Consider the following 21,856-nt stretch of genomic DNA (forward strand, 5'->3'; position numbering starts at 1 on the left):
CGACCTCGCCAGGCATGTCGGAATTAATTACGAGGTTACGCACAGCGATTAGATCATCTTGTTGGTTCAATATCCCCGGGCACCGGGAAATCTGATCCTTGTTCAAAATGTTCAAGTTTAATTAAACAACCACTTCACCGCTGATCAACCGCTAAGCTTGAAAAAAAATTATCTCAACCCAAGTACATTTGGTAAAGGCAATAGCTTAAGGTTTGTCCAGAAATCCGAATTTACATTTTTGCCAACCGCCGATATCGCAATCATTTATTGTTTAAAAGTTCATCTAAACGAATTTCAATTGTTTTTTCCCACTGAAATAATTACCAGAAACTTGTAGTTCGTTCACGTGTTTTTCATTTGAATTTTATGTTTAACGACTGTCGTTATTGCTCATGTTTTACCTCGAAAGAAAATACTTCTGATTCTCAACTACATGCAAACTTGTGCGGAAGTAAACTACGCGATAGTTTATTAATGATGGTTTTAGTATTCATTCCGTTTCCTGTCCCCCGTAGTTGCAGCATTTCTGAACGACTGAGATGTACCTGCAGGGTATAATAAAGTATAAAGTTCTGTTCGGTATTGGTAAAAAATGTATGCATAAGTAGATATTCACTTGACTCGTCTGAGTTTTGCTCGACTCAACAACTCCGGAATTTTTGACGCTTGACAAATATGTACGCGGAATATACATGTAAAGCTTGGAGCTGTTTGCCAGGGTTATTACACTCCGCGCGTACGAATCGATAGAAATTTCTTGCTTCATCGATATCTGAATATGTAGAATTCTGGTACGAGGCTTCCTTTTTGCTCGGTCAACAGGTTGTGATCGAACCAAGGGACGTGAATATTCCATGCCCCACGCACCTTTGCCATTTCCAAGATATTTTTATTTTCGGTGTAAAAAGCGAAACTTCACTTTTGGGAAAAATAACGTATCGAGGATGAAGGCGAGGTCTGTCTCAATTCCATTCGCGTAATAAAATGTGTTATTCCTTCGTGTTCGTGTATATTTCGTACCACCGCAAAAAAAAAAAAAACAGCTGTCCAAACTGCGCCTAATTTCCCGAAAGCGCGACATTTCCACCGTATTCGCATCGCCCAAGAACATAGCGCGATCAATTAATTATAAATAAATATAGAAGTATTAATTATCCGCGAAGCTTTTTTCCTGCTTCAATCACCGGCATTCGCGGGTACGCCGTGATTTATTAATTGCATTAGCTGCGAGATAAACAGGAAAACGTTCCACCGCTCTTTTCCTACTTCCTGTCGTTGATAGCGATACTCATAAATTATTGGTGTGCCAAATCGAGTCTGTACGATCGTTAATGGTTTTCCTGCGGTGTACGCCGCAGCTAATGGTTAAATGCAGACCAAATAGCGTGGATTCGTTTTATATAAAATTCACCATTTCCGCCGTGTAACTAACAATTTTCGGCTGCGCACCTCTAATTTTGATAAAATCCAGCCCTATAACTCCGAGTCGTTGGAGAGTGGCGTTGAATTCATCCAATTGGTGATTTTCCTTTCTAGATTATCATTTTTATCCTTTTCTTTTCTGACTTTTGAAATGTTTTAGACCAATATTTTACCGTGAATTTGATACAATTATGACGTTTGTCAAATAATAAATTTATCGACATTTCGGAGAAACTCTCATGCCGATAATTTGCCTTTTATGGTAATTTTTTGAATTTCTTCGAAATCCTTTAACCATAATAGACATAATTTTCTGCCAAAATTTATATCTCTCCAAGTTCGGTACAAGAACAATTTTCCCTAATAAATGAATCTATTTGTAGGTCTTGAAATTGAATTACACCGAACGGTTTTAGCGCTTTATTCTCGTTCTACCGACTCTGCAAGTAGCTGTCGCTCACCTCAGGAGTGAACAGAGCGCTGATTGCCAACGAGATAATATGAATGAATTTTTTTGTCTCACTTTGGCCAGCGAATGAGTGCAGCGATGTGCCTGTGAGCGTAGCTCGCTAAACGGCAATTTGCACCCCCTCCGAGGCGAGGCTGAATAATTAAACACCGTTCTCTCAAAAATATCAACTCTGTACACACACAGCCTAAAACCCGTTGCCTGTTGCCAGACACGCAGATTCGCTACATGACAAAGAGAAAAATGATAATCATTTAGCACGTGTAGAAAACGTCGGAATGTGCTTCCGTTCTGGGACTATATATCACAAAAATTGTTTCCTACACTCTTCGCAAATCACCATAAATCATTACACGTGAATAATTCATTGGCGGTTCTTTTTTCGATCTGAAACATTCGCTCGAGCGATACGGTTTCATTGGGAAGATGAAAAGATTCTCCGAGAGAAGAATATTGCGATACAGTGTAAACGAAAATCGTTGTAAATTGAAAGCTAATGAAAATAAGAAAGTGACGTTTTCTCGGTAACGACGAGGGATCGAATGGACCGAAAAGGGTAACGAAGCGATCGGGAAACTCCCGAGGGGCATTAGAATTTTTATCTTTCGCCAATAGGCGTTGACGCGACAGGCACACATATCCCGATTAGCATAATTAGGGGAAAAAGCGAGGCGTCGCGTCGGGTTTCCGGCGCACGGCGTCGCTTCGCCGGTTCCGCGGATTCGGCACGGCCGGATATCACAGAATTCACGGTTGGATGTGGTTGGAACGGCTCGCTGCATGGTTCTGCTAACTGATGTGTTGGCCTCTGGGGCCCGAGGGGTGGCTAACGCCATTACTTCCTGCCTGATAGCCTCCAGACACCCCAGCGGCCGGCCTGCTCCTCGAGTCCCGACAACCCTTTCTCGGGAGAACGGATTCGCCGATTCACGCGCGCACTCGTTCGCGGCGAGCGCAAACCCCGCCAAGAATAACCGAGTAAAAGGAAAATACCTACCGGGAGGCCGGGTTGCCAGAAAGGGGGTGAAGGGGGAGCAAATCGAGTTTGGCGAAACTATCGCGAGGTCTGGAGCCAGGGTGCTGGGTATGTATCTACGTGTGTACGGAGAGGAAGAACTTCACCGCGACGTACGGAGGATATAGCTTCTGCAAATATAGAAGAAAGCAATTGTTCTATTTTCTCTAAACACAACGGACTGTGCAGGGCCCCCTAACACAAACATAACAAGTTTCCAAATACCCAGCTTCGTTTGCTTTCACCCTAGATCTTGTCTTCCGGTGCTCGCCGGAAGCCTACAACACGTGCGTGTACGTACACGCATACCGTATACATATAATATGCACGTATATGTACACATATAACTCCGGCTGTTTGCACTAGGAACAAGTGCTGGTAAGTCATCGCAGCAGGTGTTGCGGTGGCACAAGGAACAGCCCCGCTGCAGCTTCTTAATCGCAATGCAAGTCTGTAATTCTCCTTGGTCGGTTGGGGGGGGATCGCGTGATTTGTCGGTGGAGTAATTAAATAATTGGATAAATGGGAGAAAGGGAGGTTGGGATTGTCTCGGACGAGTATATCTGGGAACAGAAGGCTCGGTCCGAGTGGCATTGTTCCCCGCTAGACAATGGATTATCCGTGGAAACACGTTATACACAGTTACAGAGATTCTAACCACGACTGAACAGCAAAGAGATCCGAGATCGCAAAATGACACCATTGTTACCTGCTAGACTCTTAAACCGCCCGAATCCCACTAATTTCTTTTGTCGACAAAGATAGCGAGACATCTCGCCAAAGTCTTTCGTTTAACGCTGTTACTTGAAATGGATAGTCGAAAACGGATTTCCTCGACGTTTCTTTCCTACTTACCAATCCACCGTTTGCGACTCAATTTGTACCGTTCTACTTTCGTTCCACGGGCAGTTTGCCGCGGTCTAGCTAACGCGTGGCGCCTAGAAATTACAGACAAATTAAGAGTTATCGGTTGGACGAAAAGGGTCGAAAGGTCGAAAGAATGTTCAGCATTTTCAAGAGAACAATCGATATACTTTAGAACCGTAAACCATTTCCCAGGGCTGACGGACCGCTCCTTTCACATCTCCGAGGGGCCGTCCGCATACTTCACAGTCTGAAATATCAGGATTTATTGACTGCGTTAGTCTTTGCACCTTCAACGAAGTTTCGATTCTTCGTCATTTGTATGTAGCTTCGTCGAGGCGATTCGATTACGAGATAATGAACGACGAAAGAATTCCTGAGCAGGTGATTGATCGTGAATGAGCTTACGAAAAATCGCAGGTCTGCGTGTACACTTCTGACGGGTAAAGAAAAGGGAGAGGAAATCATCGCAGTTTTACGGTGACTCGAATTTGATGATCGTTTTTGAAACGAACCGCCGAGGAAAGTTTACTTCTCGGTTGTCCTAAGACCTCCTGAATACTTAGAGGATCAAGCTTTGGGGATTCGATAGTAAACTTTCCGATTCTCGAGCCGTTTTGCCGTTGGCAGGATGAAACATTGGCGAATAAATTTTTTATGCGACAGTCTGGATTTTCGACATCCCTTCGCAAAGCATATACGAGAGTAATTACCTATTCAGGGCACGATACAGGCGACTTTTTGAAAATTAATGCCGTTCGGCGCAAATACCGTCTCGTACTACACAACGTGGCTGGATGTGAAGCGTGCAGCACGCACGTGCTTGGGTAATGGTATCAAATATTCATAACACAATTGACCACTTAGGCTGTAGACAAAATCAGGGTATCTCAAGTATCGTGCTCGTTGATGCATTCACGCGCAACCGTCTATAGGTCGCGTGTATATATTTCTCTTACGATTTCCAATCGATCAACGTGGATAATTTCGCACTTCATGCGCTCAAAAATTAGCTACAGGTATAACTGATATAATTGAAATTGACTCGAACGACAAATTACGTTTGCATACCAGTGACGAAGGTTTACAGAGTAGGAATCGCAGTGCCATTTTGAATTTGCAGTCGAAGCTTCGTGCCTGTATAAAATGTCAATTGATAAAGGTTCCAGCTGTTCAGCTGGAATTTTCATCGATAAAATTTATCATCGATTTCATTTCAATGATTGGGTTCATCACTGCATGTCGAAACAGGAAACCAGTCTACCGTATAACACTAAAATATCCACGCTATCAAGTTCATATAGGATTAAATAGTAAATATATTCAACGGACGTTCTTTACGCCTCGATCGACTAATCAGATTTCACATAATCGGATTGAAATTAATCTCAATTTAATTTCATATCCCACGTAACACAATAATGCAACATTCCTGGTAATTTCAATTCGCTATAAATCAGTTGGAAGTTTGCTGTAGGTGGTTGAAAATTTATACGTGGCTGGGTGCTCAGTTTTCGGTTGAAAATGAAACGATTCATGTTTCATTTTGAAGAACAAATATCATACCAAGACGGAATATTGTATACGTCGAATGATTATTTATCTCGCGATGTTTGTTAGTATGCAAAATAATCGCCACGGCAAATCGAAACGAGATTGCCTAGTGGCAAAAAACATATCGGAAAACGTTGAAAGAAGGGCTGTTTTTGCCGTTATCGTTGTTGTAGATCTCGCTGTGACCTAAATAGGGTCTAATTTATTCGATTCTCCCGGTTCTATTACGCAAGGCTCAGATGCGGACGCACTGCGCACATGTTTCATGCAGGTATACGTATGGGCATTAGATACAGAAGGCGCTCAACCGAGGTATTGTAAATTTTCATGGAAATTGCCGATAGCTATGGCATTCAAGCGTATTTCGCTAAGACGTGAAATATTTCACATACTCACTACTAAATTGTATTTCGCGCACGAATGCGCCGATTTGTTTATGCGTACCACGATGTTTCTGGAGAAATACAACTTATTCCTGTTTCATTTCAACGATGAAATTCGCGTGTATTAGTACACACGCATGTGTTTCTCACTCGGCTCTCAGAGCTATTGGATTCGTCATTTTTGTTGCTTCGAATAAAGATTCAATCGAGATTATTTTCTCAAAAACTTGAGCAATTGTAAGTTATGCAATTTCGTACCCTCACACACCGTCACAGGTAATCATTATTCTCTGTAAAATTATTACGAGCATCACTTGAACCGGGAGGGTAATTGCTAATATGACTAAGCTCCCGTAAAGTTCAATTACGAAAGACCCTCTGGAAAAACGTTGCCTGCCCGGCTGATCTCGCATGACGCCAGCAAGACCGCGAATATATTATATAATGTATAAAATATCGAGCAAGCTACAAATTGAAATATGCGTATAACTTGTCTCAGCTTTTAATCGCCGGCTGACTATTTTCTGAAAGGCGTGTGAAAATTTAAGAGGAAATGAAAACCGCTATAATGTAAAACTTGCAAGTAACAACACTCCGATATCTTTGGCAATGTAATTATATTTATGCCGTTGATTCAGTGATTCGAAAAATTATACGCTGTTTTCTTTTTTGAATTAACTCAACGGGAAGGATGTTATAAATAGGTCATAAGATCTCAATTTATGGGAATGGCAGTATCGAGTCGGAGACGATGTATCGATCAGATGCTCACTCGATTTACAATTTGTTTTTCTTGCAGTTCTGTTATATTTTTTTAAACTTTCGATTGAATTTCACAGAATTTACTTCTGCAATTTTAAGAGAGAAAACATTGTTCTGTAAATTATAACTACTTTCTTCGCCGTTTTAGATGAAGTAAAGCGATCTCGAAGGAGTGGGCGTTTCTGGTACAAGAAACCGACTGGTTAGACGTCGCATCATTTTCCTCGGTTTAATTAAATACAACTCTAATTCCTATAGTACCAACTTACAGCACGCCATTAGCAAAATTGTGTTCCGCAACTCCATTGTCGAACACGATGTACAATTCTCACACCTGGATTTCCACTGGGAATGAGAATTTTCCAAAATTCGTACCCCGCGGTCATCGCGACAACGGTCAGGTTTGTTTGGTATTTGAAGAATGAATGAACTATTTATCTTCACCGCGCGTTTTTCACTCCGAGCCGTTGCGCACCACGCGTGTGTTTGCGCGTTGAAACGAATTACACGTAATTTTGGCGGCAGCCCGATTTGTCACCCGTTACACGTTCACACTTTATACAAAGTGGAAAATCGTGAATTGCAACGCGGACGCCTCGGGCAAGGATCGCAGCCACGCGTATCAACTCCTATTTTTCCTGCAGGCTGCTCCTGTCGCGGTTCACATCCCGAGAGACTCCTTGATTGAAATCTCATGAGTTCACTGCATACGAAAGCTCGAGGTATACACGCGTTCACCTTTGTTCACGTAAAACAACGCGTGATACACACGGTGGCACGGCAATCTTCCACTGCCTCGCCGTTCTTTGATCATTCCTGCAGTCTAGGTTCCTGCATTATACGCGAGCATCCTACGTATTTCTGAAGGGAGCTAGGCGATGTACGTCATAGTCCTCCCTGAATAGTTTCGACATCAAATCCCTAGAAGCCCGTGAGCCGTTTGCGTTTGCCGTTGCATCCCGTTTCAAAATGCAAACGGCGGTCAAAAATTTTCATAGGTCCGTTATTGTAATACGTACGTAACTGCAATCACATCGATCAAGTACTTCCACGCAGCTTAGAATTAATTAACTCGCAATCACATCGGATTTAAAATCCACGTTAATATAACTATTCGCGAAATGACACATTTTTCGAATTAACAAATCTGTGAAAAATCTTCAGCAAAACTGGATATACAATCGTTCGATCTGCGAGAAATCTCGAGTAAAAGGTACCCGACGTCGTGTACGTACATTCGTAAAAAGGGGCTGAAGAAATAACGACGTCCACGACGATCGAGTCAACGCTTCGATTCGACCAATTGACGAATGTCAAGAAATGTTCCACGTCAACTCTCGATCATTATTCAGCCCTTCCGCGAAGTGATTGTCGTCCCGGCGACGCTGACGTTTTGAGAGTTACTTTGCGGCGCGAGCTATATAGATCCATCGAATACGTTCCCTCATATTTTTGTAGGGATGGCACGTCGCGGGGTCGGTAGACATCACTTCTGCCAAAAAGCACCGCGCTTTCCTGACATAATGCTTCGCGATTTTTTCTATAGAGCTCTTTCAAAGATCAAGTGATGTCTATAGCTCCCGTCGTGCAACACGTGAAAATATGAAAGAGCAAATTTCTCACGCCCAGCCCGCGCCTTCGGTCTCTAGACACCCGCTGCGTCAAATAGAACCATTCGTAATGCTGATCAACGATACGTTGCGATAAGTCGCAGTTGGTCGAATTTTTTTCACCCACGTACTGTAATGCAAAATGAGGCGAAAAAATACGCAATCCCGAATAATGAACCGGACGCGAACTTAACGAATCAAATGTGCAAGCTACTAAAATTCCATTAACTCTTTAACGCTGTGTTTGAACGTTAAACTCCATTCAAGATGTTACAGGCGAATGCTGTAGACACTTTATATTTTCTCGCACGCAATGATTAATACGATCGGGATCAATTAGTGGCCACACAATTTATACGAGATTGTGACCCACCCTCCTTAAACCACTTTAGTACATGTAACACTTCGGGCTACTCACTCTGAGCAACTTCCGGGCGATAATTAAAGATAATATATACGTATATACGTACACCTATTATATGTAGACCGCGTGGTGACGACAGACCTGCTTGATACGCTTGTCCTGGACACGCGACCTGAAGGACCGACTGTAAGTTTAGCTAATGAACGTAAACACCTCGGACTCCCGCTCGTGGTTAATTCCAATTGCGGCGTGTGTGGCCTTCATTAGCCATGCATTCTTTCTCCACACTCAAATGAATTAAACGCAGGACTAGTTGTTCTATATTTGCACTTTGAGAAAGTTTCAAGTTTGACGCGACTTGTATACGCGCGGCAAAAGGATTCCGCAGTAGGACTTGGAATCGTACGTATTCGGGATGAAGTTTTTTTTTTGACAGTGGAAATAGCCGTGGCTCAAAGCGAAACACGGTGGCTAATAAATCTTGGCTTCTACTTCTGACAGCGATTATTTTTCCCTGGAGCAAGGTTTCTTTTGCCCGAATAGGCATGACTTTTTTTACCCAGGGATATACGGGCTGAATAGAACCCGAGGCAATGCTTCGAAAAATGCTTAGTATTTTAAGAATGTGAAAAAAGTATCGTGAAAAGTACGTAATACAAGGTGGGATGGATCTATATTTATTCACAGAGCCAAAAAACAAGGTAACGCCATTCCTTTCCGTTGATTAAACACGCACGCCCATGCACGTATTTCGTTTCGGCACTGACGTTGTAGGTGAAAAACAAAGTTAGACTACGGCCTTTGCATCTGCAATGAAGTGGATTGGAAGCTAAGTGATTGATCGTTTCAACTATAACACGTATCGATCAAGTACAAATTGATTGTCCGATCTCGTATGACTGCGGGCCAACAATTTCAATCAACCAAAGAGTGTTGACGGGATCACGTCTCCACAGCTTTACGAATCTTCGAAACAGTCACGAATATCGCCGACTTCCATTTACGCTACGATGCACTCGTCACTCGATGAGTAGCGAATAATGATGATGGCGTGTTTGTAACCCGTTCGCTTCAAAATGAAAATATTAACTCAAAATGCCGTTATTTGAGTAAAGAAACATTTTTTAAACGATTTTGAGATGTTTCGGACATGTTTTAGAAATTAAGTTTTTTTTTTCGTCAAAATTTCCGTTTCTCTCGGAATGTGAGAATAATTCTACAAAATAAATGACAACAATAGATTTGGCAAAAAATTTCACCTCTATTTCATGCACTTGACAATTTATTTAATATGCAGTATGTTTAGAGAAAATCGTAACAAACGAGAATCAAGATTATACGCTATAGAGTGAAAAAAAGCAAATGGGTTAGATGTGTGTATAAATAAAAGGCTGAACGATCGCGAAGCACGAGGATGACGGAAAGATGATTCGGAAGATCTATGGTTCGAATAACGGTCAACTTTATGTTTCAGTGAACGTAGTCGACGGTGAAGTCCTCCACATCGTCAAGATTAGCCGACTGCACATGGGTGCCTACCTCTGTATCGCTTCTAACGGAGTCCCACCCTCGATCAGTAAGAGAATCGTTCTCCGGGTTCAATGTAAGTGGCTTTGAAAATTTCAAGAGTCGTATTGTTGACTAATCCCGAGATTCATCCCTCAAACGAAGTTGCAAGTTGACAAGACTTGTGTATTTCTTTTTTTCCTTTCTACCATTTTTCATCTCCATCGCTTCAGGGGTGAAAAAATATCCTTGATATATAATACGTGGGATTGGGCAAGACGAACCCTTTTCAGTTCGGGAGAGTATATCGGGGCGGGAAAAAGTTTTTGGCGAAAGTAAAATACCGGGTGGCTAGATGGTTTTCAAGTTTCAAAGTTGGAAGTGCCCGGTTTCCTTCTCCGTCTAGATCAGAGCTGCGGACGAGTCGCGAGGCTGGTACATTAGGGATTAGAAGCAGTGCAAACGTAGCAGAAATTCGGGATCTAGGTCGATTCCCCGCGATATATTATCCCTCTGTCATAACTCAACCCTTGAACCCTCTCAGGGTAGGATCGAGTCAAGACAGCGCTCTCCCCTCGGAGGGCGATAAGGGGGGAACGGGATAGACGGTGTTCGGTATCTTCAGGAATATAAAATAAAGTGTAACATCGCCGAGGCGCTTGCGCTAAGGCTAGGCTGGAGACACGCTGAAAGCTCGCCATTATCCGGGCGCCTCGGAGGAAAGTGGACAGGCTGAAAGCCTGGACCTCGCTTCACGTCCCGCCTGTACGTGTTTGGTGCTCTAACGCTGGTTGATATGTCACCAACGCCTTTCCCGCGAATCGAGACAACAAAGTCGGGACGGGATGCACTCGAGTTACAACCGTTTGTTTCACTCTCGAGTTACAGTCGCCTCGCTACGTTTACCTCGCACCTCTCGCTAACTGTAACGCGATAATAATCAGGGGGAATTTCTCTTTGAGGTAGGGAACAAGGTTCAACGTTTGTGTCGCGCGCTTGTACATGTGCGTCTGTCTTCTTTGTGTGCCCAGCTTGATAATCTAGACGGTCGTTGTTGGGCCTTTGATACAACCGTGCACACTCACGCTCTGAACTTCCAGCTTACACGTGTCAAGTCGTAGGATGAACGGCACCCCAAATGGCAAATGAGTGATTGGTACCTGCTCCGCGAACTCTCGAGTGATTAGGAATTTCTCGCGCGGACTAACGAGCTTTGAACACCGTTCAAAATGACTACCCTTTACAGACGCTTACCAAAAACGGAGGAAGTTGACCAATTCACCCTGAGCTTTCGCTTCTTCCCTTCGGTACTTTGGAATGCTGGCCACTATAATCACGAAGCTCCGTTGCGTCGGACGCGTGCAAGCATTAATTATATTACTACTTTCACTCTCGATATCAAGCGGTCGCTTACAAGTGGACAGATTTAATTATCCAATTTCTTGATGAAAAGTTTAAGTACGCATTCCGCAAACACAACAGTAGAAGAGTGATTGAACAATTCAAACTTACCGAAACTGATGGCATAATCCAAGGTTGAAGCGTCGCTGCAGATTCACGCCTAACCGAGACACAAAACGAAAACAAGTTCACAGGACGCAACGTCTAGCCCGACACCGTCAATACTTGAAACGCTAATTTCACTAGGGTCCAATTCGCCCTTATAACAGTTGAATAATGGCTATTCTTATCGGACGGAGCGTACACGTCTCTGCGAATCGCGGCGTCGCGTCTGATACTAAAGGATCTCGAAGTTGAAACGTATCGCGATCGAACTTTGGTTTTGTTTTGGCTAGAAAGTTAGGCCTTCAGCAGCGGTCCCCGATCACATTGTATCGATGCAAAATTGTACGTATACGGTAATCTGTTTACCTCCGAACACCTCCGAATGTTGTCGAAAACTTCCGAGCTTAGACGATGTTAATGAGCAGGAACGCGCTGAAGCCGCCGAGCCTCGCAGGTATGATCAATCTCAAACGCGAGTACATACCTGTATATATACGTCTAGTACACCATCCGTTAATTAATAATCCTCGTGTGGCACGAAGAAAATAACTTAGGTAGCATAATGATAGCGAATTTGTTCACAATTGGTTACCAGACGACGAAGGTAGCGGACTTATATACATATAACGGTTTAATTAAAATTGATCCGGTAAGCGGTTCACTAGCGGATAATCTTCATTCCCTCGGACGTTGATGAGATTTTCGGCGTGGCAATAAGCCTGATTGGTGGAATATACTTTTGTAAAGTATTATCTTTGGTAAACGTTGCCGGTCGCTGGCATATCGGTTTGATTCGCGTTATTTTCTTCCATCATCAATGATATTCGTGTTCTCATAGAATACACGAGTACGAACTTCCATTAGATTTAATGCAACCCACGAAAAAAATCTTCTAGAAGAAAGGGGTCGTGTCGTCCATTCGTCCGTCATTCGCGTCATTCAAACGTCAATCAGGTTACTGTATCGACTCGTTTTGGTTAACTGACGAATCCGGTTATTGTACAACCGCAATATCGATCCATGCAGTTCGCAAATCTGGAAATTTGGGGATAAGTGGTACTTAGACCGGACATTGGTCAGATATAACGGGCGAGTGCATCGCGACCGCGCAGGAATCGGATTATCAGTTTAATTTAATCCCAGTTAAGTCTGGTGTGTAAGGGTTTGATTAGTCGAAGCGAAAGTTAGAACAAGCTGGACAAGGCGAATACGCGTAGTATACGCGCAACAACTCTCGAGGGGATGTGTGCGAGGGTGTATTTTAGATTCCACGAACAAGGAAACGAGCGATTTGCCAGCCTCGAGGAGGTGAGCACGTTTCCGCCGTATTCAGCGGGCGGGTATTTTCTCCTCGGGGCTTGCGAAAAGGGGGCTATTGAAAAATTCAGACCCCTCTCGCCCCCCGTTAACGGAAAACGCGGCAAAGTAAAACATGAAGTGTATTATTGTATGTTACATCCGTCCGAATACACATATGTATGAACGTATACGTAGGTGTGTATAATAATGGCGAGAAGTTTGTTTCGAGGATTTATTATCCTCGTACATTATAGGCATGTACCTATCGGTACATACGTGTATACAATGTTTGACTGTCTGTTTTCTGGTCACAGTCCCGCCGATGTTGTCGATACCGAACCAGCTGGAAGGCGCGTATATTGGGCAGGATGTTACCCTGGAATGTCTCACCGAGGCCTACCCGACCTCGATCAACTATTGGACGACGGAACGTGGCGACATGATTGTCTCTGGTAATACGGGAATTTTATTGCTCAGGTGTTACGTCCGAGATTTAACGTTAGATGTGGGGGATAGTTATTACCGGGGTGGAAAAGGAAGACGGAGAACGGAAGTCTGAAAAAATGAGCAAAAAACCAAAGAGTATAATGTGACGGAGCGAAATGAATAACGAAGTGTCGCCGAGTATACCCGGACTGAATGAATTTTTTGCTCACGTCAGCGAATAGAGATTCATTATTTTGCGAAGTTCATTCAAACGGGTAAATTCATCCCGTGTACATGTGTATAATGTGTACCTGCGGCCCTGAACGCGTGAAAAGTTTTACCTCGAGTTAAGCCGTCGGAACAAGAGCCTTTTTAAAAAGTGCAGTACAAATGTGATTTTATGGTAGTAATATACCGGGAACTTTTATAAAACTTGCAGCAGGAATTGCTTGCAGTCGCGTTGATTAATGCTGAACCCATTCGCGAAACTCAGTTTGTGAATTCCATTCTAGCCGAAGCTCCGCCGTTCTTTCTTCTATTGGCCTAGATAACCTTCTTGTTTCAGGTGACAAACACGAGGCTGTCTCGTCGGACAGCGGTTACAACAAGTACATGATGCTGAAGATAAGGAACGTCAATCCGAAGGACTTTGGATCGTATAAATGCGTGGCGAAAAATTCATTGGGAGAAACGGACGGCGTGATTAAACTGGACGGTTAGTCAATTCGCACGATTCGTCAGGAGAATAACATTTTACTTTTCTCGTTATTTCTTTCTTATCACACTGCCGCACCAGCAATCGGATGTGAATGTAACACGAAATCTAATCGCGTCGATCGACCGCCCGCGGTAATGAACCACCGTACCCGTGCAATCTTGACCCTTGGAATTAGCCGAGATCGATCAAACCTCGAGGTCAAGCATCGTTTTCGTTCGCCCTCAAATCTAAATGACGGGTAAATTGAAGCGATGTGTATTTATTTCAGCCTGGAGTCTTTCTCATTCGCCAAGAATATACATTCAGAACATTGCTATTGATAACAGAATGAATTTCGGCTCAGATTAATTTCTGATTTGAAAATTGGACCTTTTCTAGTTACGGTTGCTTCAACAATCATGACTCAGGCTATTATTGACTTTTAGGTTTTCACTGAACTTCGTTACGAGAAGAGAATATTTTGCGATACGTAGTTTGAGTTGTATTATAATTTACAACTCTACACGCAATCCGTTGGAATATGTCAATTTACATGAATTATATCGTTATTTGAATTTTTTTTTTTCAAACAGAACAGCTGGAATCAGATTCGATCTTTGTCACGTAAATTATTTATAACGTTTGGTAGATTTACGAGTTTGTCGATACATATTTTTTTTCATTCTCTCTTACATAAAATACCATAAGTGTTGTCATAACTCAAATATATCACATACAAACATATCGTGAAACGAAGATCAAACTGCGGGTTAAAGCAAGAAAACATGGAACACGTTATCTTATACGAAATGGAGAATGATGCAAGCGGTTAACTGACGAATCGTTACGATAAAGTTTCTCCGCTTGGTAAACGGTACCCTATCGTTCAAGTCGTCGTCTGACTCCGTTCCAACTTCCTCTACAATCTCTCAGATTTCCTCATTCGAATTTATTGGAAATCTCACAAAGACGCATCTCAGATACATGTAATTCTTCTTTTGCTAAAAAATACGTATTTATACACGCAATTTTCCTACCATTTAATTTTTTTTCCTGCAATAATCGCTGGCTTTTAAAATCCATGCGAGGCCTGAGTCGGTAGAATTGCTTACACGCGGCTCCGAATTTACGGGTAAAAAGTAATAACAGCGAAACGGTACGATGGGATCGTTTGTTACAGAGATTCCAGCCCCCTCCACCACGACAACGCAAGTTTCCCCTCACGTGACGTCATCAATAAAAAAAAACGGTAATTTTTCTGTCCTAACCACGGTGTTTCACGTCCGTATTCCTGTATATATAACATTTATACATGTATTTCACACATACACGTTCATATAACTTGTTCCGTACAATAAATCTTCTGCTACGTCAGTCTTAATGTATCCGTTATGTTCTGCAAGAAACATTGGATAATTCTCGTTAACGTCTCACGGTGGTAGCTTTGTGCACGTTATTAAATAAAGTGAATTCAATGTTCATTCACGTACGGTTTTCCACCCAAGTACATGTATATATTATACGTAATATTTCACAAATTCGCTGCAACAACCCCAGCTATGAAATTTAATCCTTAATTTCTGCGTGTAATTAACGTTGACGAAAATTCGCTTCAGCACGATGACCTGCATGAAAAGTTTTTGTCTCTTTCCCTCGAACATAATTTACACTGAGACTGTGGCGTGTTTGCAGGGAGAAATGGAAATAAAAACTCGCGTCAACGGCCTATCGACTACGCGGTAGAAGAATGGAGAGAATCAGGTTGGTTCATTTAATTAAACCATTCACAACAGCTCGAAATTTGCACAATACCGCTGATTACAGGTATTTACTCACGCATCGCAGCTTATCATAAAAAATATCCTTCATTACCCACTCGAGTGTTATTTTTAAAAAACATTTTATTTTGAGTACGCACCGTCAACAAATTGCTCATCTCGCTTTATCAGGATTGATTGAGTGTTAGTCGCGCAGGGCTTTACGCCTGGCATACGTGATTCCATGATGAATTCACAGTGCCATGCCAGATGTAAAACCTTGCCAAAACGCAGAATCAGGTTACGGTGTGAGCATTCAGTCAGTGAATGTGCTGCCAAAAAATACTTCGCGTGAGTTATTTTTAGCTTGAAATAAGGAGAATATCATTCGCCCAACAAAAGTCGTACACGCGCATCCTAGATTTGACCGTTCCGCCCTTCGATTCTCCAAGCCATGCACAAATAATCGGTCCGAACGACAGTACCTGCGTACAACGAGTGAGTGTATTTCACGAGGATAGAAAAGCCAGGTAGAAATAGCCCAGGAGACGTATCGGTGATAAATTGAAGGAAGCGCAATACGTGGATTAAGGACTATTAGCGCCGACGTGAGGATGACTTTGAATTCACGGAATTCCGGCAACGTTCTTCCGTTCGCTTTTATCCCCGGCAGAATAAAGCAGAGAGATATGCTTGTGATGTAATTTGAATACTCAAGCCGGATGAAAGAATTTCATATAAATACGGAGTGGATCACAGAGGTAAACTCACCCATGGTAGCATCAGCTGGGAATGCGTTGAAAATTCGTCTTCCCAGAAACGCTCTCGTCGGGAGATAAATTTTATTAAAAATTCTCCATACTGGGCAGGCTGATGCGAAGAATGCCTCTGGTGGACGTTTGTCACGCCGGACCAATGTCGAGGATCGGAGAGCTTCGAGACTGCATGGGTTGAAGAAAAAAAGTTGCAAGAAAGAAAAACAAAAACTTACTCTGACTAATCAATATTCGCGACAGGGTCTGATGGTCCCGCTATCAATGGCTTCGCTCGAATTACCAACGTCCTACGAAATCCTCCGGAATGAGGTGTGAGAATTGAGACAAATGGCGTCTTGCACGCGTAAGAAGGAAGGAGCGAGATAAAAGAGGGGGGTGGCGGAGTGACGCGGGGAGGCGGATGGAGAGAAAAGAAGAAAGAAAAAAATAGAGACAGACGTAGAGAGAGAGAGAGAGAGAGAGAGAGAGAGAGAGAGAGAGAGAGAGAGAGATGGAAGAAGGGAAATAAATCCATACCACGTCGGCAAATGTTCCAACCTTTTGATAAGAACGCAACTTTTGCATGTTTTCCGGGTCTCGAATTCCCTTCAGCCGTACTCGAACACACACATGCGGCTTCCGCTTGCGTGACATTCTCTCAGGATCAGCGAAGCGATGAACTTCGGGCTTCGACGCACCTTATCATTTTTCTGCAAGGTATAGCAGGCCAAATCTTAGATAGTAATTTTCCACTTTCCGATAAGAACAAATTCCAGTTTTGATTCTCGCTTTCAAGTCTCTGTGTGTTCGGACGTTATATTGCGTTCACGAATCTCGACTATAACCGAGTGCCTGACTTATGTTTTTCAAGTTTAATTTTTCCCCCATTTTATGCGCATGCTATACCGAGATGAGAATTCACAGTCGTTTGGCCGCCCGTGTATAAATTCAACAAACGAATTCGCCGCAATTTTTTCACCCGAGATGAGGATTGTGAAGTAAAGTTTGAAGGCCGGGGCTCGGGGTGGGCGACGACGCTCTAAAACTTCCTTTTCTCATTGCCACTCCCCGCAGGCACTTCGTCACCTCACCGGCGTACGTCGCAGCGTTCATATTCGCGCCGCCACAGCCGCGAAGTCGAATCATACATGACATTTTTTGCAAATTACAAACGTAGAAATATGTGGTGAATTTTTTAACTATGCCGCATGCCTCGCGAAGGAGTGTGAAAAATTGTTGCTGCGGTTTTTTCATTTTTCTTTTTTTTTTTTTTTTTTTTTCCTCCACGCATCACGTTAAGCCTTCATTTAGAGACCGGTGCCTTATATTCCAAAATGCAAATTTTGACCAAACCTGAATGCAAATATTTCTCTGGCAATATCAAATTTTCATTCGATAAGACTGAGATTTTCAACAATACACGCAAGTTTCTACCGTATGTTTTTTTAAGTACCTACCAATTCGCATGAAAGACACTGCATTTGGGTTCACGGAAGAAGGATCTTTACTTCGGGTACATTGTTGTTCTTTAAATGTTACAGTTCACTCAGTATTTCTCAATAAACTCGTCAACGTTCTGAATCACAATATTTTTTCTCGCGTCGAAGGGAATTTCAAAGAAAGCTCCCAGCGGAGTTGATCTTTTTCAAGTTTGAAAGAAAAACGATGACTCGATCAAATGTTTGCTCGTTTCCCGTGGGGGATAGGGACGAACGCAAGACCAACTCGCCGCTAAGATCACCTTTTATGAGTAGAACTCCACGCAATAATGGTTATAATTATATACTTTAACGGATATTATCGTAAGCTCGGTGGTTCCGAGCCACGCAAACTGTCAATTTAGCAATCTTTGTCGATCTGCTTAATGCCGAGTCCCAAGAAAAAATGTCAATACATCAGTAAATATGCTCATTTCCAGAACAAACCCAGCTTATTCGTACACACCTGTGTGTATATGAAGCTAAAAAACGCTCAAAACAATAGTTGATGCCTTAATTTTCCTTACGGTCACGGTCTCTGCCCTATAACATACATTGCGGACGACGGGTTATGCATAAAGTTGCTTACACGACATCCGTAAAAATAGACGTTATAATCGCATCCCTGTACAACCAATTTTTGCACGTAATTATAATGTGCACGGTAAAAATATTTCGAACCATTTTTTTGTCCATACCCATATTCGGGCAGAGTTACTGCAATGCAAGGTGAACATGCAGCGAAATGATGTGAGAAATTTCACGACTGTTTGTTCGTGCTCGGGTCGCGGTCGACCAGCCTTCGTGGGAGGTTCGTCAATAGCGGAGAGTATCTGTCTATCTATCCGTCTGTTGATCTATTTGTCTTTGCGCAGAAATAGATCAATTTGTTTGCAAGGACGTGCATGTAGCATAAAAATGGCTTACGTACATAAAACGAGTCGCCAGCAAGCCACGAAGCGAAAGCAAAACCACAACAGTCAGAAGGACGAAGAACCAGGGATAACGAGATGGGAGTAAATGCGCAGAATCTTTCTTCGGGTACTTCATTATCGGCGGAATCCGTTTCTGGGAAAATTCGCAAGAAACAGGGATCGATTTGAGCTTCCGATTAAAAATCGAACGAGTTCAAAGTACACGTGTGGCAGACGGAGAAGGAAAGAAGAAAAAAATAAAAACCCACTCATGCGTGGGAAATGAAATTCTATGTTTGACCGCGTATGTTTATGGAATGTAATAATTGATCCGGGGAGTAGAATTCACGCTTTTCGCGCGGAAGCGTTTATCTTCCAAATTTCTTCTATATCCACCGTTTTCTGGTGATCAAAGTGGTAATTTTACTGGTAATCCATTTGCCAAGAGAAACAACAAACCGTAGTGAAAATAAATGAACGATCAAAAAGAAAGAAAGAGAGAAAGAAAGAAGGAAATCGAGTTATAGCTGTGGCGTTTGCGATGGTACACAAGAGGACCATAACTCGGTAGCGATAAGACTAAAATGTGAAGCAATATTGTACCTCGCTTATACAATATTCATTCGAACTGCAGAGTCTTTGAAGGGCCTCGGGGCGCGAGCTAATGGCAGGGGTCACTTTTAATGTCACCACAGTGCGAAGCTTGCAGGCCGGTGTATGAAACGATTCTAAGCAAGTTTCCAAACTGCCTCGGTTTACCCGACCTTCGCTAGCACGTTGAACACAGCCCTGGTGATTGCGGTGCAAGCCGCAGTTTCCGGGCTGTCAGCTTCTCCCGTGGGAAGATTCCCCCGTAAGACCGACTGACTAGGCGGAGGTATATCAGCCCAGAAAATCAACTTTTCCCCGTCCACTTGTCGAGCGGCATCGCGCGTTTTCCGCTGGACGTTCGCGGCAATGGCGCGTCCTTGCGAATAATTTGCATTCCGAAACTGCAGGACTCTCCGGGCACCGTCTGCAGGAGCCATACGTCCTGCCCGAAATCGTAAACCATGAGTAATAAAAATATGCCGCTCATACCGCTCCGTATATATTATATGTATAGGTACCTATAGCTCTTCGTGATCAAACCCCGCGTACTCAAGTCGTTCGCCCGAATGTCCCGCACCATTATTTTTGAAAGTAGGTAGAACGTCGTAAAATCCCCTGCAACTGCACCATTCGTCGAGTTTTCATTGAAGAGAGAGAGAGAGAGAGAGAGAGAAAGAGAGAGATGTAATATGAAATTTAAAAGGGAGAAAATAAGGGGGGCGGACCTCAGGCGGGTTTCACGCTTCAATTTTCATGCCTCGAATTGTCAGAGCGATATTGTAAATCTGTTTCCAGATTCCGACGGGGATTATACTCTGGTCTCGATGCGGACGCCCCAAGACCCATCGGACGGTTCTGGCGAACCAGCCTCGCTACGGGTTCAAGGGATCTGGACGGTCCTCCTCCTCTTCCTCACCCTCGCGCTGTTGTTCGTTGTCAGAAGATGATTCGTACGTTCCGGATGGGGCTTCCAGTTAGTGTTTATTAAGCGGTATGGACGGCAGCTATGAAATTTCTGCCGCAGAAGAGTGTGCTAAATTATTTTCATACTAAACGACTTATAAATAAGTATAAAAGTTTGTTATTAAAAAAAAAAAGAAAAACGAAGAAAGGAAGAGAAAGAGAGAGAGAAGCGGATTATAGTCGAAATCGTGACGAAGAAGACAGAGAGAAATATACTAGAACGAAACGAAGATCCAGGTAAAAAAAAAAAAAAAATGAAAAAAACTTAAACGATAACGAGTAATCAATAAATAAGTAAATAACCCAACTAAGACGTGAAAATAAAATACCGTAGGAAAAACAAAATTCTGTATTATAAAAACGCAACGAAGGAAGCTCGAAGCTCACGATGTTCGCAACGGCGTCGTTTTCCACTTAATATTAGATCCTGCAAGGACGCGATCACGTTCGATCCAGCTGCAGCTCATTGTCCGATCCCGGTTACAATTGCGTCCGGCATACGGCGTGTGTGCGTACGTATGTATGCATGTATGCATGTATGCATGAATGTATGTATAACGCCAGGGCGTGTCGGACCGAAAATCATTAATTATACACGATGTTCCAATTAGAGTACCTACCCCCCAGGCCTTTTATACTCGAAGATAACGAACAGCGTTTGTCATCGTGCAACTAATTACACAGGCTATCGCTCTGCGAACTATGTGTGTAACCTAACGTATAACCCCAGCTATGCCTACCTGCCGAGAGTTTGGGTGGCGTCCGTTACACGTGCGATGCGGCAACTGACTCAAACCATGACCAGGCAGCTGTAATAATGTACAGTCTAAAGTGAAGTGAATTTTTCAACCTTCCATCTTCCCTTTACATTCCTTTCATATTACTCGCCGTTTAATTGCAGGATTCAAGTCTTATGCGATATCTATAACAAAATAATCGCGGCAACTCTTTTTTATAACGTTATATTCTACTGAAAATCTCAAGACGGCTAAAGCCGCATAACGATGGTCACTAATGCACTTTGCCCCCCACAAGTCTCATGCAGACACTTTTGGGGACATACTCTACCGGGTATGGTGGGAAATAAAAGTGATTTTTGTTATTATTATTATTACTGCTGTGGTTATTAATATTATTATTGTTGTTATTATTATCAACATCACCGATAATTATCGTATCAGGATTTCATCACTCTGCGATGGATGGATCGTAAAAGTTATCTCGACAAACTGTAATTAGTACGGTGAAGTATGTATATATGTATATAATACATAGGTTCTGATATTCTTTTACTGAGCTCATTCAACTACTAATGAACAAAATTTTTGACAGATAAAAACAATAAACGAATGCATTTTAATTTCAAGTGAATGTTTCGACAAAAGTTTGATTTATTCGACATTCGATACGGTGCTGTTATAATTGTTGCAAAATATTGTAAATTTAATTACGGAGGAAGATTGTCTGAATACGTGAATCTTCCCACTAGACAAAATGCACATTTTTCATCTGTAATATCTA

At 42.6% G+C, this 21,856-nt stretch overlaps 1 protein-coding gene across 2 annotated transcripts in view; it reads left to right on the plus strand.

The window, feature by feature from the left end:
• LOC107226723 (lachesin-like) overlaps positions 1-20,612 on the plus strand; it is a 138,040-nt gene extending 117,428 nt beyond the window's left edge. For both annotated transcript variants that reach the window (XM_046734403.1, XM_046734404.1), the window contains exons 6-11: positions 9,918-10,046; positions 13,069-13,206; positions 13,746-13,895; positions 15,058-15,126; positions 15,570-15,638; positions 20,168-20,612. In XM_046734403.1, coding sequence (XP_046590359.1) covers positions 9,918-10,046; positions 13,069-13,206; positions 13,746-13,895; positions 15,058-15,126; positions 15,570-15,638; positions 20,168-20,319 — 707 coding nt within the window. In that variant the 3' untranslated portion in view covers positions 20,320-20,612. The remainder of the gene's footprint in view (positions 1-9,917; positions 10,047-13,068; positions 13,207-13,745; positions 13,896-15,057; positions 15,127-15,569; positions 15,639-20,167) is intronic.
• Positions 20,613-21,856: the final 1,244 nt, after the last annotated feature.

Source organism: Neodiprion lecontei, chromosome 3 (assembly GCF_021901455.1).
Source record: "Neodiprion lecontei isolate iyNeoLeco1 chromosome 3, iyNeoLeco1.1, whole genome shotgun sequence".
NCBI classification, from domain to species: Eukaryota; Metazoa; Arthropoda; class Insecta; order Hymenoptera; family Diprionidae; genus Neodiprion; species Neodiprion lecontei.